The following is a 27,472-nucleotide window of genomic DNA, read 5'->3' as shown; positions in this document are numbered from 1 at the left end:
GACAGACAGAGCCCTTTTGATGTACAGGAGCCTTGAATTTCGATAGAAAGTAATTTTCGCTTCGCTCTCAAACAACCTATCAGCTATATATATATATATATATATATATATATATATATATATATATATATATATATATACTAGCTTTTACCCGCGGCTTCGCACGCGTAAACTATTCGGTCTGGTAGTTGCAATTGAAATTTTCGGGATTTTACAAAATTCCCCTGGAAATTTCCAAAATTTATATCGTGGTCTTCATTGAGGTTGTGTTGTGAATAACTGTACAAAATTAAAGACTCTAAACCCAGTAATGAAATTACAATTGTTTTCCCAATTCAAATTCAAATTCAAATCATTCATTTATCATTTCTGGCCCAGTGGTTGTTATTTCGAGATTTTATCCCTAAATATCCCGTGGGAATATCGGGTCAAAAGTCGCTTATGTGTTATTCCAGAGATCCAGCTACCTATATACCAAATTTCATGACTCTAAGCCAAGCGGTTATTATTTCGAGATTTTATCCTATCCGTGAGAATATTGGGATAAAAAGTAGCCTATGTGTTATTTCAAAAGTCCAGCTACCTACATACTAAATTTCATGGCTCTTAGCCCAGCGGTTGTTATTTCAAGATTTTATCCCTAGGTATCCCGTGGGAATATCGGGTCAAAAGTCGCTTATGTGTTATTTTCGAGGTCCAACTACCTATGTACCAAATTTCATGACTCTAAGCCAAGCGGTTATTATTTCAAAATTTTATCCCTATCCCGTGGGAATATCGGGATAAAAAATAACCTATGTGTTATTCCAGAGGTGCAGCTATCCACATAGCAAATTTCATGGCTCTAAGCCTAGTGGTTGTTATTTCGAGATTTTATCCCTTAGTATCCCGTGGGAATATCGGGTCAAAAAGTCGCTTATGAGTTATTTCAGACGTTCAGCTACCTACATACCAAATTTCATGACTCTAAGCATAGCGGTTATTATTTCAAGATTTTATCCCTATTCCGTGGGAATATCGAGATAAAAAGTAGCCTATCTGTTATTCCAGAAGTCTATCTACCTACATACTAAATTTCAAGGCTCTAAGCCCAGCGGTTGTTATTTCAAGATTTTATCCCTAGATATCCCGTGGGAATATCGGGTCAAAAAGTCACGTATGTGTTATTCCTGACGTCCAACTACCTACATACCAAATTTCATGACTCTAAGCCCAGCGGTTATTATTTCAAGATTTTATCCCTATCCCGTGGGAATATCGGGATAAAAAGTATCCTATGTTTTAATCCAGGTTATAAACTAACTTTTCGCCAAATTTCATCCAAATCCGTCCAGCCGTTTCAGCGTGAAAAAGTAACAAACATACTCACTCACTCACTCACACACTCACTCACTCACAAACTTTCACATTTATAATATTATATATAGTAGGATATCGTTTTTTTCGTACTTAACCTAACAAATCTGAAATAAATAAAAAGCAAATTTATGAAAACATTTACATTTAATTGAATATAAATTATTTAAAGCATGGTACATTCCATATACACATGAAAAAATAAAAACTATTTACAAAAAATAAACGAGAATTTTCATCACTTACTTTGTGTAAAGGTCACAGATTTCCTACGTTAACCTACAGCGAAATGATGTGTCATTTAATGACATTTAATTGTCCTAAGCTTTAAATTCTAAATTAAATTAACACTTAGCATTTATATAAGATCCATAACTTCATATTTCGTTGTGATCTACAACTTAAATATTATCTTAGGTACGTACATACAACATAAGTATCTACTTACCAAAAATTGTAACATCTCCAAAATTATTTATTTACATCACGCTAGAAATGTTTCCACTTCTTTTCATATTGGGCTCAAATAATATGAAAAGAAGCGGTGATTTAAAGCTAATAATGCGTAATAATGCTTTGATCTAAACGAAAGATCGTAGCATTATTACTTAGACTATCTATCAATTAACAGTTTTTACATTAGCTACATTTTAAGTATTCACATATGTATTCAGCATGATTAGTTCAATTTACAAAACTACAATAGCCTAATTAAATTTAAAATAAATTTAAAAGAAAACTACAATTTTATGACTAATTTAATTTCTAACAATATCCACATTTATCTTCAGATTCAGTAAACATTTCGATTAGCATTTGAAGTATTAATTACTAGTTTAAACTAAAACAACGCAAAATGTACGTTTAGTTCACTCATCACATTCACAAATTCGTTTTTTTCTCGATCTAGTAGATATATTTGACTCAAGGTACAACTTCTGTGCTCATTTGGAATACGGGCATTGCCAAAATACAGGCGGATGACGCAGAGTTTTCGCGTCACAAATTTCACTCTGAAAATACTGCGTTCTGCTCCCAGCCACATACTCGTAATATCGGCAAAAAGTAAAGTGTAGGCTTTCGCAATACACCTTGTAAGTTACTTAGTATGTTTGCTTCGCACCCTCTTACGGCGAAACGGTACTGACAGGTCGTAAAAAGGAAGCAAAACAGCCAGGATCGCGTGTTATTTCGTGTCTTTATACCTTAAAATTGAAGGTGACTCGAGCTTAAAAAAAAGAAAAACTCTATATAGATTTCTCAAAAAGAACTTGGCATTAGTAAAAGTGGTTCGTCGTGTAAATTTGTCGCCTAAAACAGCTTTAATTTTGGCTGTTTGCGTGTTCAAATACCAAGTAATTTTCTTTTTTGCAGGTGGTAGGACCGCCCGGATTGCTACCACCATCTTGCTCGCTAAACCTGCCGTGAAGCAGCAGTGCTTGCACTGTTGCGTTTCTGCGTGGAGAGTAAGACAGCCGGTGAAATTACTGGCACTTGAGGTATCCCATCTTAGGGCTACGCTAGCTGCCGCGGTTTGCACGGAGCGGGTGGACGCCTTTTGAAAAGTAGTATGAGCAGCGCTAACTGTGCGTGTCGCGTGCGACGGTATTTTACTTGCATTAGCGCCCGCAGGCGTGCGCCCGCTCAGTGTACCCGCGCCAGCTAGCGTAGACCCTTAGGCCTCTAGGTTGACAACGCATTCGCAATACCCCTGGTGTTGCAGATGTTTATGGGCGGTGGTGATCTCTTACCATCAGGAGACCCACTTGCTCGTTTGCCATCCAGTCAAATAAAAAAGAAAACGAAAATTGACCCTAAGTCAACTGTTGATGGTCTACAGGCGATCATTACTGAAACATTATATTTTTACAAGCTTTTTTTTCATTTGCCCTTTTTGTTGGGTCAAATCTTGCAAGTTAATTCAGACCCACTTCCAGTGGTCACGTTGACTTAAAATTTGGAGAAACATACCTTTGTAAATTGGATGACAATGCAATCACAGTCATCAAAAAGTACAATCTTTTGCATCGTGGATTAAAAATATTGGATCCGTATATTTGGTCTTTTGTGAATTTAACAAAAAATATGAAAATACTAAAAAGATTATAAATTACCGACGCGTTTTACGTCAAATTACAATTTTATTTACATAATAAAGTATTAATGTTCGTGTATAATGGCCCTAAAAGCCGAACAGCAAACACAATAAAAAAAGTTTTGGCGGGATAATTGACAAGTGTCATCGTCTTTTTTTTTGATTGACTGGACATGGGCTTTAGCCATTTTGCAAATAAGTTCCATTTTCATTTCAAAAGTTTCGTTTAGAAACGTGATTTTTATTTTTGCAGTCCGTTATTATGTACATGTTTTTATAGCAATTTGATTTTATTGGGATTATTTTAACGTTTTAAATCTGTTAGAATTAAATAAACACTTCAATAGATGGCAGTTATAATTTGAGTCTGGTACAGTTTTAGTTGTCTTACGAATAAAACATTGATTTCTAGGAGTTTTTATTTCTTTTAGTGCATGTTTGAGAAAAGCACTATACATACTCGGCCTGCAAGACTTTCTTTCCCGGCCTCTGCAGTAATGTACTATTCATACAACTATCCCGGCCGCTGGCCGGCAATGCGACCGTCTTTTGTTTTTAACGCGAGCTGCGGCTCGCGTCAGCAGACAAGCACAACAGGCCGACAAGACTAGTGTCCCACCAGCTTGATTTCTTGATTTTTAATTTTATTTCATGTCCTGTTTGAGAAAAGCACTATACAAGCCTCGGCCGGAACGTAGGGTGCTGGCCTCGCAACCCTATCCTGCCTCGCTACGCTCGGCCGTCTATATCTGCTTGGCCAGCAACCCCCTACTTCCCGGCCTCTACAGTAATGTACTATTTTATATCCAAGACTAATTTAACTGTCTGTTGGACGCCCTGAAGACTCCGCGGACCAGTTCCTTTTGAGAAAGACACTACTGGCCCCTATACTACAAACGTTACAAGTGCTACAATTCCACAAAATTGTCACGTTGTGGTACGAGAAAGTTACCAATGAGTCGATTTGTAGCACTTATAATTTTCGTGGTGAAGGGACCGGGTGCGAAACAAGCGCATAGGACTATACTAAATTATCCGCATTAAAAACCGGTACAATTTAAAAAAGTGTACCCTAACATAAGTATCGTAAACTCAGGTTTCTATAGTCTTAAGCGCTCATCAATAGTCCAAAGGAACTAGTTAACATTTTGGACAATTACAGAACTGCTAACGTTTAGGAGGTTCATCGTGCATTTTCTATTGGATTAGGCTGCGATGAACCTCCAGATGACGTTAGCAGTTCCGCAATTGTTCCAAATGTTAAAAGTCCGTTTGGACTATTGATGAACGCTGGGACTATAGAAACCTGAGTTTACGATACCCACTTTTTTATGCAACTAGTATGATAAAGTGGATACAAAAGTAAGGGAATCGACCGTACATGAGCATATTGCCAAGGATATATTCAAGTTGTCTGTTTTACAATCTCAACCCATTTCAAAAGAACCTAACTAAACAGCAACTCCAAAATCTACCAAAGAAGTTTTCTTCCTGGTAAAGGCTTTTGGAGATACCGTCATTTTGCTTTATATATTTGTACATCACACCACCGTGGCCTGTTCCCTTCTGGCCCGGCCGCGGACCGAGTCTCAGACGATATCGTGGCAGGAGTTGCCGTTGCCAGTCCTCGTCGTTTTGGTTGGCTGTGGTCGATTGCACATGTCGTTGCGAGATGGCGGGCAGTACATCACCTGTAGACAAACGGGGGATGTTTAACATTAAATGAATAAATATCACGGGACACTTGATAACTTGATCTAGTCCCAAACTAAGCAAAGCTTGTGTTTTGGGTACTGGGCAACAGATGAGCATCCTTAAATGGATTAATACACATTAATCGCCCTAGAGTACACAATAAACAATAATTTAATTAATGATCTGAGAGTCATCATCATCCCAGCCTATGTATATACGTCCCGCTGCTGGGCACAGGCCTCCTCTTAGAATGAGAGGGCTTGTGCCTCAGTTCCCGCGCGGGCCCAGCGGATTAAAATAATCGAAAAAAAAATAGCGGTGCGAGCCCGGATTTGCACCCGCAATTGGCATTGGTCTCAAAAAGACAATGATTATTTTTATTTTTATTTTTTTTCATAAAATAGGCGAATTTAAGACACCTATTTGAAGGATTTTGGTTTTAGTTGCGTTTTGAATTTTTTACCCTATTTAGAAGTTACCGGAATTATAGCTAACCAAAGTTGCCACGGCGTTAAAAACATCACAATTATTTTAAAAAACGTAGTGTCTTCTGTCACCTAGCAGTGTTAGACTTAGGCGGATTAGTTTATTTACGATGAAAGTCAAACAAAGATCAAACGTTATTTTGCAAATATACTCACGATCAATTAGTATTTTTTTTACAAAAATGTTATTAAATGATTTAATAAACCTATTCTTCGAAATGGTTTTGGAATTAGACCACATGGTAAAAAAGTGATCAATGCCAATTACTGACGGCTAATCTGAAGGTCAAAATACCATATACGGGACTTGTAGTACTTGTGGGACTTGGGTAGACTACTCGTGACCACGGCAACTGTAACGTTGCCGAAACGTCGAGGTAGGTAAATATTATTTGTGTAAAAATAGCGTGATAGTTTAGTTTAGTTTATTTATTCATTCAATACATCATTACTTTATAATTTACATAAATGCCAGTTAAAAGAATTTGTATTGAAATCGTCAAAGGTATATTAGTAAGTCCCGTATATATGGTATTTTTACTATGAGTGAGAATCACGAAAGTTTAAAACGTTATAATCTGAAGGTATTAGTGTTGAAAGAAATTAACCTAATAAAAATACAACTGAACAGAACCTTCTCTTTTTACAATTTGAATAAAAAGCATCTGGAAGGCGGTCGAACTGGTGTCTCTAAAATTTAGTAAATTCAACGTCAACGTTGACATCTTGTCATTGCCAAACTCATGCATATTTATACCTTATTTATTGAAAGCGTAATATAATGTACCGAAATATGCCGTCTGCCCTTTCGAAGATTCATTACGTAGATCTGGATTTAGAGAGGCTCCTTAATTTCTATTGAAAGTTTGTTGTTAATAATTAGTAACGCACGCACGCACGCACGCACGCACGCACGCACGCACGCACGCACACACACACACACACACACACACACGTACACACGTACACACGTACACACATACGTATTCTAAAACTGGACATGGCACGAAGTAACGGTGCGTGATATAAGTAAGATAGAAAAGTGAAATCAAAAGATCTAAGTACTCCCAATTTTTTTTATTAAAGTTCGAAAGTATAGGTAGATCAATCAAAATTTTACAACATTCTTCCTTATTTAATTCAATTTTTCGCCACCAGTCACACATCTCATGATTGATTGACTTCCATTTTCTTATCCAACTTTCTTGGCTACTCCGCACCGTAAGTAGCCCATCGGATGAAAGAAAATATTTACTTCAATCGTAATTTCCTCATAAATTTAGACCCTGGTTCAGTGTTTGTGGTTATTTTTGTGATTACACACTATGTTTCTCGATATTGATTCGTTGCTTTCCCTTTTTTAAAAGAAAATAATATGCAAGGTATTCATTAAATAACTGAAAATCTGAAGTACTTTGTTGAGAATCGAGAGTGGAATCGAATAAACTATACTTCAAAGTAGGTTGTAAGTGTTTTTTTAAATCCCTTTTTACTGTGGACTATCTAAAAATACGCCAATTAAATGTTTTAGCGAAGAATAGATCGTTAGAACAGACGTCGTTTCGCACAAAGTTTGGCACGGCACTCTAAATTGAATACGACCAGTTCCAGTAAAGTTCATATAAAACTTAGATTATATACCACCATTGAGATTGGATTGAGGCCTTTGCTCAGCAGTGGACAGAATAGGCTAACAATAATAATAATAATAATATACCACCATTCAAGCTCAAACGACGCAACTTAAGAAAAGGTGTATCTTTTCTTCATATTATGGTAATAATAGATCTCTGATCAATCATTCTAGATATTGCTTAATACTGCGTATATAAGACTCCCACACAACACCGAAATGAGGAGCACTTAGAGGGTTGAACATCCGATTAATTACTTATCGGAAAAATCTTATTAGAGAAAGTGTGATCATAAAATAAAATTGAGAGAATCCTTTTTTTTCAGGTATAAAACTCTAAAAACAAGAGATACCTACTGGATTTAAATCACTTATTAAACACGCTGCCAGTGAAATCATTGGTCTATAAATTCATGAAGCATAATTCTATGGAGTTCAAAAAGTCCGCTAAGTTGAAAACCACAGATGAACTCAATTTGGAAACTTCGAGATGCACGCAGGCGTGACGCAGGCGAAGAAGTTATGGGCTTATGACTGAAGTCAAAGGCAAAGAAACACTTCTACCTTCTACTAATAAAGATAAAATTAATAGCTGTTTCCAAGTCCGCCGGTACACATAACTCAGGTTTACCACAAAATCTACTTACCATCTTGCTACCGTGCTGAATTAGATGATTCTAATAATAATAATGTTTTTGGAGATAGAGTAGCTTTAAATGGAAATATCTAAAACTAATATAACTATATTATTTTATTCCCAAATAATAATTTTGAAATATCCTGCTTAGTTAAACTTTTATTGTTGGACTGTTTCGAATATGTGTAAACAAATCTCTCCCTCTCTTAATACTTTGATCTTTCACCATTTTTACATTAGCTTAAGCCAGGACTTAATCATAACTTAAATGTACAGGGTAACTCATTTGGATAGATCAGTATGGGAAAATCTGATATTGTAAGACATAGAAAGATTTAATTGATTGAATCAGGCGTTACTTTGCGGAGGTCCATGTCCATATCAATGAATGAACTAAAAGAATTTCTTTGCTCACCCACGACCTTATGATAGCTAATAGCTCCACCTCCACACTGTAAGAACACACACACAAATCACACAAACCCATCTATCACCACCACCAAACTACACTGACGCGTTTCAAACCGTACACCATGCTGCTACCAGATGTTAGACTAACAAACTTCAACAAACATTTTCAATTATTACTGTAACTCCCTAAGTAGCCACATATATTTTTTCTCATACAAAACAGAACTACCCACAAAATATTAATAAATTTTAATCGTCATATAAAACTACCTTGATTTTTTTATTTATTTACTGTTAAGGCGTGTTTTATTTTATTAACTGTTATTGCTGAAATTACCCAAGCCGTAGCAAGGGAGATGAAACTAAATTTACTTGTAATAGACCCCATAGAAAGATCTGTTCTATAGAACCACGTCATCGATTTTAGTGAGATGAAGGAGAGCAGGGCTGTGCCACGCCGTGTGACGTATTTAGGCTGAGATGATGATTAAAATAAAGAAAATTAATCTTAAGTTTTAGCATATACTACTTGTTTACTTCTAATCGACCGGCATAGAAGTCTTGGCGTTAAGTTTACGCTACCCACTTATTACAAGATTTCACGATTACTAATAGATATCTATCGCGATCTCTTTAGCAATCTTATATTTCTTTAATCGTAAGATTATGTTTGTTACCTTGCATGTGGAGGAATGCAGTTTAAAAATGTGTTAATACTAATGGTAGGACGGTGAATCCTGACCCACCGTGATACAGTTTACACTAGTACGGGGGTCAGTTGACGCTTAATTGCCTTTGGATTTTACCATGTTTATAATCAAAAAGAATGTAAGTAGAATAAGCACTTTTATTGGATAAATAAAATATTTGTATTTGTATTTATTTGTATTTGTATAAGCGTCAGCGGGACGGGAACATACGAAGTTCGAGTGGTATAGGGCCTGATTGATTATATTAAGTAACATATTATTTTATTATTTTTTATTAGTATTATAAAGGTATTCGCGGTTTGTATCCCGTAGTAAATAATATCATCAACGTATACTTTATATCTGTGTGGCAGCCAGCATCGAGGCCAAATAAAATTATCATTCATAAGAGCCTGGAATCAAATTACAGGGCCTACAGGGCAAAGTTGCGGAAACTTGCCTAAACTTGAGCCTGCCTTTGTCGAAAGTAATGGTCTTGAGGTAGGTATCTGTCCCATTTAATTTTGTGTGCAAATCGCCACAAAAGGGGGATTTTGGTTAAGTTTTGAGAGGGCTTTCCGTGTACTTTAGGTTTTGTGTGATAGTTGATGGGGAACGATTGGGACTGCTCTACTTTTGATGCGAAATTGTTGAGGAGTGGAAAACAAACGTTTTCATTTTAATATAGAGAAATTGGTACCTGGTTGAATAAAGTTTTGAGGAATGGCCATCCATATCAAAATTACCAAATTATTTTGTTAGGTAAATCTCGGAACTTTAAATCTCTATAAAACTGCGGTTTGTTGAGTGAATGCGCAACTTCAACCATTACATCTAGATACAATGTAGTAAATAATCCTTTTCCGTCGTAATTTCTAGGAAACATGTAGGGAACTTTCATATTTGTCAAGCTATTTCAGTCAGCCTCAATACCTATCAAGACAACAATAGGAAAATGTCGTATCGAGAGATCTGGAGGCACGGCAGTGCCCCCGGCAAGTCGCGCAAAACAAAAACAATGGCACGGCGGCCGTACCACACTTTTCTCGAAGAATTCAGGCTATTTTCAAGATAACATGATATATCCTGTCTAATAATTTTTAAATTATCAACTTCTACGTTTCATAAGCTGCATGATATAGATCTAATTTGAGAAATCATCTTCAGATCTTTTCGCGACACAAAAGTTTTTCTGTATGTGTATCTATTTTATTAGCTAATAAACCATTCTTATTCTTATTTTTAATCTGCCAAGTACTGGTATTATGTATAAAAGTGACTTTTAAAAAAATAAGTTTTTCCGTACTCGACCATTCAAGTTTTAAAATACTGTTTAACTTTTTAACGACTGTCGGCCGCTTATAATCGAATAACTTTTCACTTGCTTTTCATCTTCATAAATAAAAATTATTTCCGTAGATTAAAGAAAGGAGGAGGTTTAAAAAAAAGTAATAAAATAACTTTACTGACGGACCACGGGGCAAGTTTTCTAACAAATGAAAAAGGATTTTGGGCTATCATAATATGACTAAAAAATATACGACTTAGGTAGTCATAGTTTTTAACATGGAACATTTGTCAAAAATTAAATCCGATTTAGTGTACCTACGCATAATGCTATTAGTGCCTGGGCGGGCTAAAACTCGATACCTATCAAGCGCTTTCCCAGAGATAAGACCAAAGTAGATCGATTTATCCCCGAAAACCCCAACATACCATATTTCATCGAAATCGTTGGAGCCGTATCCGAGATAACACACAGAATTGCTCGTTTAAAGGCATTATAAATTAGTTCTGCAGGTGGTAGGACCTTGTGCAAGGTCCGCCCGGATTGCTACCACCATCTTGCTCGCTAATCCTGCCGTGAAGCAGCAGTGCTTGCACTGTTGTGTTTCGGCGTGGAGAGTAAGACAGCCGGTGAAATTACTGGCACTTGAGGTATCCCATCTTAGGCCTCTAGGTTGGCAACGCATCTGCAATTCTCCTGGTTTGCAGATGTTTATGGGCGGTGGTGATCTCTTACCATCAGGAGACCCACTTGCTCGTTTGCCATCCAGTCGTATAAAAAAAAAAAAATAGTTGATTATTTAAAAATATATATTTTTTATACAAATCAACGTATAGTTTTCTTTTAGTTTTCTTTTATTATATAAATCGAAATGTCACAATGACACAAACGTAAACAAGTATTTAATTAAAATAAGCTTAACGAGCGATTTATTTTTTATTTTTTTATTTAGGATTCGTGCTTTCATCGTTCATCCACCATTACCTCTCATATTTCGTTTTCTAGAATTTTTTTACCGTACAACGGCAAAAATTGTCCTCGAATGGACGGAGCCATATTTTTTTTAAAGAAACAACAACAAGCTTAACGAGCGTTTAAGATTAACGGGTTTATTAATCTTTGACAGCATCTCTCAAACAAGTTTCAATTCTCCAAACAGGTGTAAATGATTATATTAAAATTAATACCTTTCCTAATAGAATTACGACCCTTTTAATTCAACAGGTATTCCGGTCGTTTGGGTCAATTTAGTAAAACTCGACCCAAATTGTATCCCATAGAATGAATCAGGTACGTGCCTGGCATAATTATGTGTTAAATTAATGTTGGGGAGGAGATTTAAGGGCCGCTATTTATTCTTATTGGGGTGAATGGTGTTCCGGTGGAATTAGAGCTGTACAACAAGTTACGCTGTAGGTAAATATGTACCTTTATTTTACATAAAACAATGACTACAATAACTATTTATCGAATATCACTATTATTGGCCAGGAGACGTCCACTGTTGAACCATGGGTTCCCTCTTAGAACGCTACAATGAACGACAAATTATACCAATTTATCAATTTATTCACAACACAAGATTCAATAATATGATAGGAAACAAAATTAATAAAAACTACATAAATATACCTAACACCATCTAAGAGGCCCTCCTGCGGCATAGACCCCAGCACACTGGCGGCATTACCTCTCTGTACAGTCGGAGAAATTCGCTGGGAGAGGTAAGCGCCAGCTCTGGGGTCTCCTGAGGTCTCTATCAGCCGGGACGACAAGGCCCCCATGAAGGCCCTCATATCAGCCGACCAGGGACCCATTGTCTCCACTGCGAGCGCCGCAAACTCATAGTCCCTTAAAAGAGAAGAGTATTTGCGGCGCTTGAGAACTTGGGCCTGGTCAGCTGCAGCCCCGGCTGGTGAGCGGGTTGCCTGAATATGGGACAAATTGCAATGTACATTTGCCGGTTGCCCGCTACTCTCGCTATGCCGTCAGTTCACTTAGTGGGAGGCTGCTTTGTCTACGGGTTCGTGGTCGCCACTCGAGGACCTTTCTTCCCCAACGGTTATCTGTTCTTCAAGCAATGTGGCCGTCTATTGCCACTTCAACCTGCATATTCTCCGAGCTATATGTTGATGACTTTAGTTTTTCGGTAAAAAAATTATGGTCAATAATGTTTTTCCCTTAATTTCTTTCAAAACTTTCAAGGAAAACTTGACGCAATATCCTTCTAGCAATAGCGTCTTAATTTGATTGTCGTTGTGTATCCTTCTAGAAAAAGGTTCGGGTTATCAAAGTTCGCCATGCGCATTTTTCCGCGTAGTTAAGTTGTCAACGGACCTTACATCAGGACCGAATGAAAAAGAAAAAGGACAAAATGACATGTAGCACGGCATGTCCTTAGTGATTTAGTGTCTGGCTGTACTAAATCTAGGTTTCTAATGGCCGGAATGACTAGACGATACCGCCGCTCAGCTGAATAATGTATTACTTTAACCGGGTGCGTATCCCGTCGCATAATTTTGTCACCTGTAGAACTCTATTTAGGTTAGGCTAAATAAGTTTTCTCAAACACGACATGAAATATTGACGTTGTTACAAATAATAGGCCGGGAAGTATCGCGCTGCAGGCGTTGCGCTGCGGTTCGGCTGCCGGCGCGTGGTCACTCTAGCGGCAAAGAGATTTCATACAACATTGCAGGTCGCTGACCGGCAATGCGACCGTTTTTTGTTTTAACGTGCGCTCCTCCGCGTGCCACAGCACCACCCACCGCCCTTAACACCCCTCTTTTTGCGTCGGGGGTTAAATAAAATACAAATAGAAGACAAGGGGTAGCTTTAGCTAAAGTCGTCGTGATGGTTCACTAACTCATCATCTTCAGCCAACAAAAATGATTATACATACTTATTTCCTTCACCGTAAAGCTCGTGGTAAATTTCAAATGTAATTTCGCACATGAATTTCGAAAAACTCAGAGGTGCGAGCCGGGGTTTGAACCCACGATCCTATGCTTGAGAGACCATAGGTAAAACCACTCGGCCACCGCGGCTTTTTTTAAACATAACTCTGCGTCAAAATAAAATAAATAAATAAAAAAAGTTAAACCTATAACACAAAGTATTAAATTACATTACTTAACTTCTTATCTTAATTTAAGTATTGTACTTTTTCAAGAGTGTAGCCCGTTAGAACAAGAGCATAACGAGTTGTCTTGAATTATTCATTTCATCTTTTTTCCGTGAATAATTGGTGTTGATTAAGGTAATATAGGAGATGAGGATGTTTACTTGCCGAATCATTGCTGTTTTTCTTTCCTCTGAAACAGTTTGCTCATTAAATCAAAATCCAGGGTCTCCATTTTTTGGTAAGTACCTACGGGAAAGTCAGAGAAATGTCAGGAAGAGTAGTCAGGAAAAGCAAGGGCGTGAATTTACAATGAGTTACGTATGTATACTTTGTTACCCTGCGTAAGTCATTCAAAAAACTGAAGATGAGCTCTGGTTGAGTTCGAAACGCGTCAGTGTAGTGTGGTGGTGGTGATAGATGGGTTTGTGTGATTTGTATGTGTTCTTACACTGTGGAGGTGGAGGAACTGCATGAACACGCATATTTTGCATAAGCTTAGCTATCGTAAGGTCGCGGGTGAGCAAGGAAATTATTTTAGTTCATTCAAAAAACTGTTTACGGTTTGTGCTAATGCTGCATTCTGACGGCGGAACAGTAATATTAAAAACTTATGTAAAATGATAATTTATTCCCCTTTTTAACAGTGTAGATTTTCCTTATGTACAAAAAGAAGTTTTTACATCATTAGAGCAAGTTTAACGACTTGTCTCAGTGCTTCAACTAAACACATTCGGTCCAATAAGGAAAACAATTTTATGGGCCATTTCGTTAATTTATTTGCGCCAGTTAAGCTCTGAACTGAAGTCAAGCCAGCTAGGTAGCTATTTCGTTTCTTGTAAAGAATAGAATTGTTATTTGATGAGTGCCGACGAGTTGAAGTGGCAATGGGCAGGCCATATAGCATATAGCGGTTGGGGTCGAAAAGTTCTAGAATGGAGAGTGCAACATAGGACGTCCACCAACGAGATGGACGGATGGCCTGGTTAACCCTTTACCAGGTCCCTTAGAACTAGCGTGTCTTTATATACGTACTTTATATACTGTTACAACCGTATTTAACGCCTTGTAAAAAATGTATTTACGAAAGTCGGAGATGTTCCTTTAAACCACAAATAAAAATGTGGTTACGGTTTCCATCGCCTGTCTAAGTAATTAACTGTCATACTCGATTTTGTCTTATTATATTCTTGATCAGGCGAAGGGATATATTCCTCCCACATCTTATTCTTCAGGGAAAGGAGATTTTACAGCTAGGTACATGAATTCGCTCTAGGTTTGAACACAAAAACGGCCAACACTATGCTGAGCTGGGACCGCTTCGCGAGTTCGCATATTGTTGTATTTTCGTTATATTTTTGTGCGTTTAGCGAATAAATATTTCTATTTCTATTTCTATTTTTTATTTCTAAAAACAGTTTTAATACTTACGCGAGTTTTTATGACACGACAAGACATTTACCGGGCCATGGAAGAATAGCTCCCGCACAGTTAAACTCTAATAAGGCCATGGAATAATGTCAACCACATCCTAATTTTGGTCATACACAAAAATGCATGAATATTTAAATGTTTAATATTACATTACCTTTCAACACTCAAAATCTATAAAATATCAAGAATTGTTCGATCTATGTACTTCTGTTTCATAGAAATTAAGCAAAGTGTTCCAATTTCTCCGTAGTTTACTGAAATTAGAGTTCAAGTGAATCTAAACGGCTGCCAAAGATATATTACGCGATTTAGAAGCGTGTTGTGAATGAAGATAATAAAATACTATTTTCAGGGATCGACAAAATGTTTTGTAGGAGGTTTGGAGTTAAAACCTGACTACGGTAACCGATATAAGATGTGGGAGGAATATATCCCTTGACCTGGTAAAGGGTTAAGAGAAGTTTCCCTACCGGCCGCACGGTCGCGTTCGTGACATAAGCGCTCGCAGCCGTCCCCCCCCATGCCTTCCGCAACGACGTCCTATTTATATCGAGATAGCTGTAGGCTTTTCAAGATTTGGGCGGTTGAATTTTGGGTTTCGTTGTCCTCATATTATACGAAAAGCATAGCACAGAAATCAATGATATTTTACAATCGAGATATTCATTATATTTTCTATGCCTGTGGTTTTTTAGATTTTTGTAAAAATGCTTTATTAGTCCGTAATTCTCGTGTAAAGTTGACATCTTTTTTTTGTCGACTTTTGAGCTCCTGTAATTCTGATATTACTCATTTATATGAAAATCTGAAAAACCACAGGCATAGATAATTACGTCTAGTCCATACTTACAAAATTTCATCTATTTCTGTTGCCTAGTTTTCAAATGAGACCGGGACTACGTTTGTATGGAGAATAAAACGAAGAGACGTCTCAAGCCTAGAGCTTCTAAAGCCGCGGGTTCACTGTGGATGCAGGCCGACCAAGGCCCCATCACCTAGGCCACCACGGCTGTTACCGCTATGTGTCGTGTGTGTTTGTATGTGTTTTGCGACTGTAGTTTGCAGTCAAGTAAAAACTATTTCCTTATTAATTCACACACGAGCTTGTTTTAATATGAAATTTTTCTGCTTCTAACAACCTTTTTTACAGTTTTTTTAACAAAGAGCGAACAACAAAGGAAACCGTTTTCCATTAAATTTATTCACTCACGATCTAAAGATAAACCCTTTCATGTGAAATGTAAACACTTATAATTTTTATTGTAAACAACTCCAGATATTTATTTGTGCTATTAAATAAGATTTCATTTTTGAAGTGAGCTGTTACGTTTTGCTAGACACACTAAGAAAAGGAATAGAGATGATAGAAATTATAGAAATAGAAATAAGAGTCAATTATTCGTGACAATGAGTTATGTAATAGTTATGGAGAAGCGGGACTTCCTGTTACAGGTATATACAATACCTACTAGGAAGCCCCAACCCTAATTTTTGTTAAACGATTTTATAACGAAATAAACATTTTTCATTTTAATTCATTTTCAATGATATATTATCGTGTGCTCACCGATAGAATGTAATTCTTTTCGAACTAACCAACATTTCTGCAAATACTCTTTGAACTACAGGTTGTCCTGTTTCAAATACTGATTTGCTTTGTTTATACGAGTAATATTTTTGAAGATAAAGCAAATATATAACTGTATATAGGTATAACACGACCAAGCTAAGCTGTTCTTGTTAAGTGCGAGGTGCAAACTTAGCTTGGTCGTTTAGTGTCGTGTTATAAATAGGTAATTACTTATGCATTCAAAAATTTATGAAACGAGCCACTCGTATTTCAATGCAAAAAAAGGAAATTAAGTGAATCGGAAAAATATCTGTTTTTTTTTTCATAAAAATTGTATACATACAATACAATACAAAATACACACACACACACACACACACACACACACACACACACATTGCAAGCAGTACAGAAAACAGAACACAGAGACTTTCATTCTTTTCTTTTCATAGTTTCGTAGCTGACTGTATTACTCTGTCTCGAAAGCCCGACTCGCACTTGACTGGTTTTTCGTAAATCACTGCTTTTAGGCTTAATTATGTTGAAAATAATTTGATAGTAAACCAATTTGTCGTATCTTTAGATATTGCGTTACCGAAATCAAGATACGATAATCTAACCAGCCCATCTCGCAGTGTAATTTCAACCGTACTAATGGGGCTTCAAGTTCCATTATCCCGTGATATTGTTCGCGGCACGAAAAGAAGTAGTTAATTTGCGGACTATAGTAAGGTCACTTCTTACATGGAAACATAATTATTTGATTTTATCGCGTCTAGTAACTATATGAGTTATACGACAAATAAAATGGTGTAATTTTGACAAGTCAAACCTGTGTTAAGCAGCCCGCAGAATTATAGGTACAATTTCAAGTTGGCCAACTAAATTGCACTGTGTACCAATAGACCAGTAACTCAATGATAGCCCGCACAACTTATCCAACTAAATTACAACAGTATTGGTATTTAGTTGGCCAACTTGAAATCGTAAGCAGCAGCAGCTCTTAACATCTGGAACAGTGGAACGTGCAAAAATATCTGACATGGACTACCGGCCCTAAAATAGAGTCGCTTTGTTGTGTCATATGACAGATATAGATTACACTAGATTACGCAAATGCATCTACTTCGCGTGTGCGAACCCCGACCAAACGTCGGGGTTGGCCCCATACAAAGACTTACCGCTAACTGACTAATTATGACTAGTGACTGACTCGAGCCCCACGGCGCGGGCAGGCGGCGCATTTGAATCGATTTTGAGCGGACATCGGGGAATTCACATCGTTAATTCGCTATTGAGACGTCACAGTAGATATAAAAAGTGACACGGTTGGTTTTCATACAGATTGAGGTGTTTGCGTTATCTAGTGTAATCTATATCTGTGTGTCATATATTAGCGCTGGTGACTGTACTAGGCTTTACCCGCAGCTTCGCGTAGGTGTAAGTAAACCAATGAATCTGGCAGTTGAATTGAAATACCTGGATTTTACTTAATTGACGAATAAATGTGATGGGTGTTGAAACAGCCTCTAAATCTAGCGCTTGTGATATAGAGATTTTATCCCGATCTCGTTGGTTCATCGGAACAAAATGTAGCCTTTCTATCGTTCCCAACAACAAACTATTTGTGTACATACATTTATTTATTTATTTATTGATATAATTTACAATTACTGGCTTACAGTTAGGACCAAAGTGCCCATAATGCTAGAATACACATACAAAAAATTAATACCTAATAATTATTAACAACTGAACAAAGAAAACAAACATATAACCATCGACAATTGCTAAGCCTAAGCTAAGCTAAAAATACATATTATCAATTTCTAAACAGGCATACGGTATCAACCAAACACCTAGCTTGTTAAAAAGACATTATGTAATAGAGTAGCGTCTGCCACTTGTCAGCGAACACGTCAGTATTTTGGACCTCAGACACTAGTGCATTCAATAACTAGCCCTAGCCATTGGACAGTTTCTGGCTCGATGGGTTTTCAGCCCACCTAGTGTCGCAAATAAATGTAAATAGTAACAAACACACATGCACACAAACTCACTCACACACGCACGCAGCACGTATTTTACTTAAAGTTGTGATAAGAGATGTTTTGCGTTTTATAAGCATTACTAGAGTTCACCCTCAGCTTCGCACACGTAAACTATTCGATGTTACAATTGAAATTCCGGGATTTTACAAAATTCCCGTGGGAAATCCCAAAATTTATTTTGTAATCTTCATTGAGGTGTTGTGAACAACTATGCCGTGGGAATATTGGAATAAAAGTAGCCTATGTGTTATTTCAGACATTCAGCTATCTACATACCAAATTTCATGACTCTAATAAGCCGTAATCTGACGCACGGCAATGAATGCGTAAAGAGCTTTACAGACTGCAATGCAGGATAATGAATAGATTTCTTTTTCCCTGAATGGCAACACAGGCATAGATAATAGATCACTCGTTTTTGGCTCGAAATTCGAACTTGTGATTTTATTTTGCTTAATATACAAAATGTTTACACCCAATATCATATTTTCTCAAGTTTTACGCGATTCCCAAGGTCAAAGAATCGAATTGCTTTAAAATTACCGAGAAATAATGCGTTGTTTGGGAGAAACGTGTCAAAATGGTGTTGTAGAGCGCCATTCTGCTCTGTCCCGTTTTATTGTCCCGTTCTGGCGGTTCACTTTTATATTATAGATACTTCCAACGGCACTCTAAGGGAAGCAATTTGAAAATTGTGTTAAGAACCAGTAATTGAGTGTTTCGAGTCACCGATAAAATCTTAATTTGTTGCAAAAGACCGCTTATTTCAGCCTGTACCTCCTTTACATTGTTTTATGAATGGTTTTTAGAGTTCAGCACTTTAAAAGGAAAAATGCAATCCTTATGGAATTACTTTGTAGTCCGCCTGTCTGACGGTTTGTCTATCTGTCAAGGCTCCTTTGCTCAGGAACGCGTGGAGGTATCAAACTGAAATTAATATCGAAACTCAAGCTTGCTACCTCTTGCAACAGTAAAAAATCAACGGAATAATGATTACCTAGTCATTAAAAAAGGTGTTTTCAAACAAAGAAAAAGAAAATTATATAGAAAAGACAGATATAGGTAGTTATTTCTTTAGTGTTTAATTTTTTTTAATTGTTTTTGTTTTATCAGATAATTAGTAATTTCATTATTGATTTAATTTTCCCCCGAATATTTTTTTACTCGCATTTCAAAATAACATACGATAATAATGCATGTTACAAAATTATGTAGTAATATCCCGCCAGCGTAGGACGTCCACCAACGAGATAGACGGATGACCTGGTTAAAGCAGCTGGAGGTCTATGGGGGAGGCCTATGTCCAACAGTGGACGTCCTACGGCTGATATAATGATGATGATGGATCATCATCATTGATTGATAACCCGCTCCGCTTGTATCTCCGCTAATCGCTTCGTAAATGCCTCGACCTGACCTACCCAATCCAGCGGCGCCCGCGGCTGCATTCCGGATTTGATTACGTCATACAATGAATGCCGACTTGACTTTAATTGGATACCGTATTGTTCTACTTAAAAGCCGGAATAACTTAGTGAAATGAAAATGTAATTTTATCGTGGTCTTACAAACTGCCTCAACAGTCCAAAATTACTTTCGATTTTGTGTTTTGTGTAATTTCACATTAAAAACCGGAAAAGAGCGTTCCGTAGCCATTACGAAAAAAAAAGTAATATTTTTCTAAGAATTTCGTATTTTATACGAAATCTTCCAAGTTTAGGTATATTTTATACCTTAGGCTGCTATTTACCCTTAAACTACTAATAATTCTCAAGCAAACTTAGCCGTTATAGTTTTCCTTGAAAGTTTGATAAACTTACTACCATTCTGAAAATTTTCCACTCACCGGTTTAGATTTTAGAGGGGGGGGACGCTCGATTTTAATGAAAATTTGCACTTTAAAGTTGAATATTTTGCAAACAACAAGAAACAAATCACTTAATCGAAAAATCGTTTTAGCAACCCCCTAACGATTTTGAAGGACCAATCCAACGATTTCCCACACTACACGTTTGGACGAGACAAAAAAATCACCCCCACTTTACGTCTATGGGAGGTACACTAAAAAAAATATTTTTGAAATTTTTATTGTACCATTTTGTCGGCATAGTCTACATACATATTCGTGCAAAATGACAGCTTTCTAGCATTGATAGTCCCAGAGCAAAGCCGCGGACGGATGGACAGACAGACAGACAGACAGACATGGCGAAACTAAGGGTTCCGTTTTTGCCATTTTGGCTCCGGAACCCTAAAAAGGGTTTTAAATGGTGATTCTTTTATTTCATATTAGTCACAGATATGTATTTTCCATTACAGTTGTGGCCATTTCATTTACTTATGTCCTTTTACATTATTCCAGTAAAATTTTTCCAGTAGCAAGATTTGCCGAGCTGCAATGTTAGCAAAGTCGAGCACCGCAATGTCAAGCTACGGGAGTGATTTTAGGCACTTGTCCCACCGCCGACGATGAGCGAGAAGCGAGTAGAGCGAGTAACTGGAAACGAGTGGGCGAGCAGCGAGAAGCGAGTGTAGTTTTGTCGCTCGGCTGCAAGCGAGTGTTCGCGTGCGACGGGCGATTACTCGCTCCACTCGACTGGCTCGTGCGGGGCGGCCGCCGAGCTGACATCGCTGAGCGAGTATCTATAGCTCAGCGAGTTTTATAGCTCTTGTCGCTGCGACAAAAGATGTAAGAGCGAGTTCTCGCCTAAAGTGTGAACAGCCAGCGTCGCCAGCGATCAACTATTAATATATGTGTCTCTTTTACTCACACAGGATCTTATATCTTTTGTTCGTTTCTTGAGCGAGAAAATAGTCGATAGCCAATCGTTTCCTCGCTGGCGGTGAGACAAGTGCCTTACTGGATGAATGTAAACAGTGTCTCATGTCTATCAATGACATTTTTTTACAGAAGGTGACATGCTCTAAGTAATGCCTTTAACCTCTTTATCGCCACAAAACAAACGAAGTGACGTGCTCTGTACGCCACAGAAAAACCAGCGACAAATCAACTTGATTTTTAATTCCATTGCAGAAGGATTATTTCGAGTTGGATATTGGTCATGTACAGATGACCGTGGCGTGTGAGGCATTCCATTGGCTGTCAGTTATCACAGCTACATGACCAATAAAAAGTAAAATTTTAAAAAAAATGCACAACTTATTGGGGAATTTTCATCTGTGCTCTGAAACGTCGGAACACCTCACCCTCCGGCCAGAAGTTGGAGCGCAGGAACATCTGTATTTAATCGAATTATGCCAAACGATACTATGCAATACGAAATTATGCCAAAAAAATTAGGTCGTAAAAGTGTCCGTGGTGTTCTTACCTTTCTGAACGCCACCCTGAAGTTCTCGGACAGAAACGCGTAGAGGACCGGGTTGACGCAACTGTTCATGTACGCCAACACGTGTGACACTATCTGCGCAGTGACAGTGAAGTAGTTGATGCTGTAGGCATCTAGTGCTTTCACTAGCAGGATTATCTGAAACAAAGATGTACACAAAATCTTAATTTGAATTAATTTGTCACAAAAATTTACTAGATCTTTGTGCCGTTTCGGTTGTTTTGTTTCCAAAATACTTCAATAAAAACTATAAAATAAAAACGAAAATTAAATGACAAAGACAAGTATATTAGTCTAAAACTTGATTGATCTTCAAATCAGCAGTCGAGACCCGTTCAAAATCGTGACCGGTTCAAAAAATCTCAGTAATAGGGCTCCACAGTTGAAGTTTAGATAAGTTCCAGAGTTCTGGACTATAATTATTAATTACCCTGGTTTTTTGAATTTTTCGTGTTTTTTTTAATAGCCTAAATAGTGTGTCACCTATTACTAGGCCACCACGGCTTTTAGTATTTATTTAATTTTAATTGAATTATTTAGCCGTATTATATAGCCGTGGTGGCCTAGTTGGTTTGACCTATCGCCTCTCAAGCAGAGGGTCGTGGGTTCGAATCCTGGCTCGCACCTCTGAGTTTTTCGAAATTCATGTGCGGAATTACATTTGTAATTTACCACGAGCTTTGCGGTGAAGAAAAAACATCGTGAGGAAACCTGCACAAACCTGCGAAGCGATTCAATGGTGCGTGCGAAGTTCCCAATCCGCACTGGGCCCGCGTGGGAACTATGGCCCAAGCCCTCTTGTTCTGAGAGGAGGCCTGTGCCCAGCAGTGGGACGTATATAGGCTGGGATGATGATGATGAATTGAATTATTTTAATATCGAGCAAAAACGGCAAAAAAATCACGTTTGTTGGAAGGGGGGGGGGCTTAAATATTTATTTTATTCTATTTTTAGTATTTATTTTTCACCACAAAAAATTAGTTATATTGTTTTTAAATAGTATACAAAACCTTGTGGTTAAAGTGATAAAAAGTGAGATAATCTTTGTTGTTGGATCAATAGAAAGTTTCGATGTAGTTACTAAATTACGATTTTTTCCTCACAAGATTTAGAGACGTTTTCCAGACGTTTTATAATCTCGTCCTTAGGATAAATAATTTCTTGACAAAACTGATTTCTTGTCAATTCCATGAAATCTCATCTTTTATATTCGGTGCCCTGAAAAAGTTTCGCAATTTTCCTTTCTTGATGCGCTTGTGTGATTTTCATCATAAATTGATTTTTTGCCTCCTGGATTTTCTGTATTTGCCCGGATATTTTCTTTTTCGCCCTCCTTTTCATCGTCTGTCAAATCGTTGCTGTATATGTCTGTTCAGCTACCTAGAGAACGCGCCGTTGATACAATCTTGAATCATCTGTCATAGACGTAAAGGCATTTGATGATGACGTTGACGACAGTTTTAATGGAAATCTTAGTGCGGATGATTCGTGGTGAAAATAAAAAAGTTACGAGAATTCAAAAAAATATCTAGAGTTTAGAATTACATTTGTCGACCGGATGGCCAAGTGGTTCAGAACCTGACTACGAAACACGAGGTCCCGGTTTCGATTCCCGGCCAAAGCAGATATTTATATGAATAATACGAATGTTTGTTCTCGGGTTTTGGATGTTTAATATGTATAGTACAAGCTTTGCTTGGTTTGGGACTAGGTCAATTGGGGTCAAGTGTCCCATGATATTTATTTATTTACATTAATTTTCAAATACTAAATCAAGTATTTTTAATTTATTAAGTTAACAACTTTTCTTCTTATTAATCTAATACATTTTAATTGCTATTTCAAATAATTATAACACAAACCTAATTTACCTCGTCACCGAGTCTACAATTTCATTTAGAAATTAAGAGCGAACCAAAGAGAATAACAATTAATTTAAGTATACTTGAATTTATCTTATCATATTAAATACCCCAAATTCTCTTTGAAAAACCAGATATCTCTTAGCATAGTCGGCTTTCGTAAATTTGAAAACATATTTTCGTAATTTAATATAAATTGTTTAATAATACGCAAGAAAATATTTGAGGGTTAATTTTGACGTTATATTATTATTTCAAACTAATAGCTGCTGCCCGCGACTCCATCCGCCGCGGGAAATATGCAATTTTCCGGGATAAAAGTATCCTATATCCGTCCTCGCACTCAAGCTGCTAGAATACCAAATCTCTATCTAATAAAAATGAATCGTAAAATGTGTTGCTAAGCGCAAAACTCGGGAACGGCTGGGCTGATTTTACTTATTCTTATTTTGTTGTGTTCGTCATTGTCAGGGAGAAGGTTTTTATGGAAGAAAACTTGGAAAAAATACAACGGGGGCGAAGCCGCGGGCAACAGCTAGTTTCATATAAATCAGTTTAGCGGTTTAGACGTGAAAAGGTAACAAACAGACTTACAAAGTTTCGCATTTGTGCAGTGGGATAAATAATTAGTAATTTTTACCTACACCTCCACACTTTAAGAACACATACGAATCATACCAACCAAACTATCACCACCACTACACTACCAACCAGACGTTTCGAACTCATCCAGAGGTCATCCTCAGAGCAACACCAATCGTTCACCATGTGATGCTACCAGATGCTTGAAAATACGTTTGTTGCATAGACACAGCAATTCGTATAGCGGGTGAGCAAATGAATCCATACTATACTTAATATTATAAATGTGAAAGTGCACTTCTCCGCGGGCGAAGCCGCGGGCAGAAGCCTGTTGTTTATAGTTCATTGATGTGGACTTCCACAGAGGGTTTGTTTTGATCAATTTCCTAAAATCGTTATTTCCAAAATTAGCAAAATTTCTGTTCGCATTTTTTCTCATATGCTTTTTTACTGAATCTTATTTTCACGATCGCGATTTTTCCCAAACAGAATCGACACAAACATAGGTAGGTTTAGGTGTTAAGTTTGCATTGGCCCGAAGGTCCAAAACTACGCAAAAGTAGGAGCTTCGCGCAATCATCATCCCAGCCTATTTAAGTCCCACTGCTGGGCACAGGACTCTTCTCGTAATGAGAGGGCTTGGGCCGTAGTTGCCACGCGGGGCCCAGTGCGGATTGGGAACTTCACACATACCATTGAATTACTTCACAGGTGTGTGCAGGTTTCCTCACGATGTTTTCCTTCACCGTATAGCTTATAGTAAATTTCAAATGTAATTTCGCACATGAAGTTCGAAAAACTCAGAGGTGCCAGCCGGGGTTTGAAACCACGAACCTCTGCTTGAGAAGCTACCACGGCTTCACTGGACTTAAAGGATCGCAAACTACTTCTATATGTATATGTATCCATTCAATAACTTTATAACCTCCCATGCAGACACAAGCCACGTAAACTTAAAATTTAATCAAAATATTTTTCTCACGTATTCAATTCTAAACGTGAACTCATTTTAAATCTAAGCTACAATGTATCACAAAAACGAATTCTCTGCTCACAAAAGTTAAGACTTGCTAAACAATTCAACACTGGTGTCCAGACAAAAGAAAGCCACGGGCACCCGTAGCGTAGTATTCTTTAGTGAATTGCATCCTGCATATAGGGAGGTGCAATAATAGGTTTTATTCTGTATCTTAGTCTAGGCTGCCCTGGTGTTGCAGATGTTTATGGGCGGTGGTGATCTCTTACCATCAGGAGACCCAATCGCTCGTTTGCCATCCAGTCCAATAATAAAAAAAAGACTACGGTGAGGCTTTTACCAACGTAATTTTTATTCGACTGGATGGAAAACGAGCAAGTGGTTCTCCTGATGGTAAGAGATCACCATCGCCCGTAAACATCTGCATTCAGTAGATGACTTACGCACCTATCTCTATCTCGCACTTAAATTTGTCGGACTACTAACGGGACCTTGTATAATTGAGTCAAACTCGTGAAAGTTAAAACAGCATGGTGACACCCAAGGGTGACACAGCTGTCCTAAGAATTAAAGTGTAAGTGAGCTCTTGACTAACTTACGAATGTGAAAATTGCTACTTACATTCGCAATTGCTCGTCCCAAACATTACGCAGTCGAATTGAGTTGCTATTGTATTCGAAAAGGGAAACGTATTCACAGTATTTCTTAGGAAACCTATCGACGAAGGAGCGTTACGTATCGACGATGGAGCGTTACTTTGTCAAAAGCGTAAGTTCAATTTACGATTTCGAACACTAAACAAATAAGTACATGTAAAAAACCTACACTGTGAATTACTATACTACCTATACGTTTGCCTATACAACTTATTAAAAGTGTAAACAAACCGATTTCATCAAAATTCTTCTATAAACACCCACTGGATCGAATCAATAACACATTTATCTATAATCGTGTCTTTTAAACTAGATGTCTAACCACTTCTTTTCACCAAAATTAACTTGTTGTTGTTTTTCTTTAAATAAAATATGGCTCTGTCCATCGGAGGACAATTTTTGCCAGTGTCTAGTAGTTTTTGCCGTTGTACGGTAAAAAAATTCTAGAAAACGATAATATGAGAGGTAATGGTGGATGAACGATGACCCACAATTAACTGATTTAAACATTTATTTTCATTTGAAAATCTTCGTCAAAATCTGACGTTATTTTTGTTGAAACATTGTGTATAATCTATAGTAGCATAGACTAGCGTAGAGACGGTGGAAAATTTGACATTTTAAAAACCAATTAATGCGCGGATGAATAAGCGTTTTTTTTTTTTACTTTCCTTGAAATTAAAAATAGTTACTACTTTTATAATTGAATAAACAGTCTTTGGAATTAAATCAAGCATTATCCATACTATCCATAATCCATACTAATATTATAAATGCGAAAGTAACTCTGTCTGTCTGTCTGTCTGTCTGTCTGTCTGTTACGCTTTCACGCAAAAACCGCTGAACCGATTTGGATGAAATTTGGTACAGAGATAGAATATACCATGGGAAAGAACATAGGCTATGTTTTTCGCGAAAAAAAGGCTTTAAGGGGTTCAAATAGGGGTGAAAGTTTATGGTGGAAGTTCGTCGCTGTCGGAAATAAAAGCATAAAATTGGCATTTAGGCACTTAATAAGAAATAAGTTCGGTATGTGTTTAGCTTTTTGAAAATTCGACCTGTGAGGGGATGAAATAGGGATGCGGCCTAACCAAGTAACTTTTGCAATACGTCGCCGTGTAATTTCGATTGAGCTTATTTCCAATATTACAAATAATGCTTAAGTATAATTTAATAATATTCTTTTTATTAAATAATTATGTATAATTCTACAAATTATGACGTGCTAGACTTCCAAGCATTGCTTTTAAACAATTTCGCGTAACAGCACTCCATTACAAGCTTATATAGGTAAAAGTGGAGCTAGCGAACTGTCACTGTCAGTGTCATAGGGATCAAGGTTCGCCGTGAGTAGTACAGTTACATGTAAAGGCTCCGTTTCCACATGTGCTACGACGAAGTGTTGCAAGGAATGTGTCTACTAGACAGCTGAGCGGAGCGAGGCTAGGTAATTTTCAGTTTTTTTTTTTTTTTTTTATACGACTGGAATGGAAAACGAGCAGTGGGTCTCCTGATGGTAACAGATCACCACCGCCCATAAACATCTGCAACACCAGGGGTATTGCAGACGCGTTGCCAACCTAG

At 37.4% G+C, this 27,472-nt stretch overlaps 1 protein-coding gene across 1 annotated transcript; it reads right to left on the bottom strand.

Annotated features, from left to right (window-relative positions):
• Nucleotides 1–1,484: 1,484 nt before the first annotated feature.
• LOC141428572 (allatostatin-A receptor-like) lies at nucleotides 1,485–24,442 on the bottom strand. The gene is made up of 3 exons (XM_074088575.1): nucleotides 24,386–24,442; nucleotides 21,795–21,950; nucleotides 1,485–5,142 (listed from the first exon to the last, which is right to left on the bottom strand). Exons 1-3 carry the CDS (start codon nucleotides 24,440–24,442, stop codon nucleotides 5,041–5,043), a joined length of 315 nt encoding a protein of 104 aa, XP_073944676.1. The 3' UTR covers nucleotides 1,485–5,040.
• Nucleotides 24,443–27,472: the final 3,030 nt, after the last annotated feature.

Source organism: Choristoneura fumiferana, chromosome 6 (genome assembly GCF_025370935.1).
Source record: "Choristoneura fumiferana chromosome 6, NRCan_CFum_1, whole genome shotgun sequence".
Taxonomy (NCBI): domain Eukaryota; kingdom Metazoa; phylum Arthropoda; class Insecta; order Lepidoptera; family Tortricidae; genus Choristoneura; species Choristoneura fumiferana.
The sequence above is the reverse complement of the archived record's forward strand: the minus strand, read 5'-3'. Positions and strand labels throughout refer to the sequence as shown.

Excerpts from the sequence above, each read along its gene's own strand:
- LOC141428572 (XM_074088575.1), bottom strand. The coding sequence starts at position 24,442 with ATGGTGAACGATTGGTGTTGCTCTGAGGATGACCTCTGGATGAGTTCG. Across the intron at positions 21,951-24,385 it reads GGATGAGTTCGAAACGTCTG|ATAATCCTGCTAGTGAAAGC; the intron begins GTTGGTAGTGTA and ends TCTTTGTTTCAG. Across the intron at positions 5,143-21,794 it reads TCAGGGTGGCGTTCAGAAAG|GTGATGTACTGCCCGCCATC; the intron begins GTAAGAACACCA and ends GTTTGTCTACAG.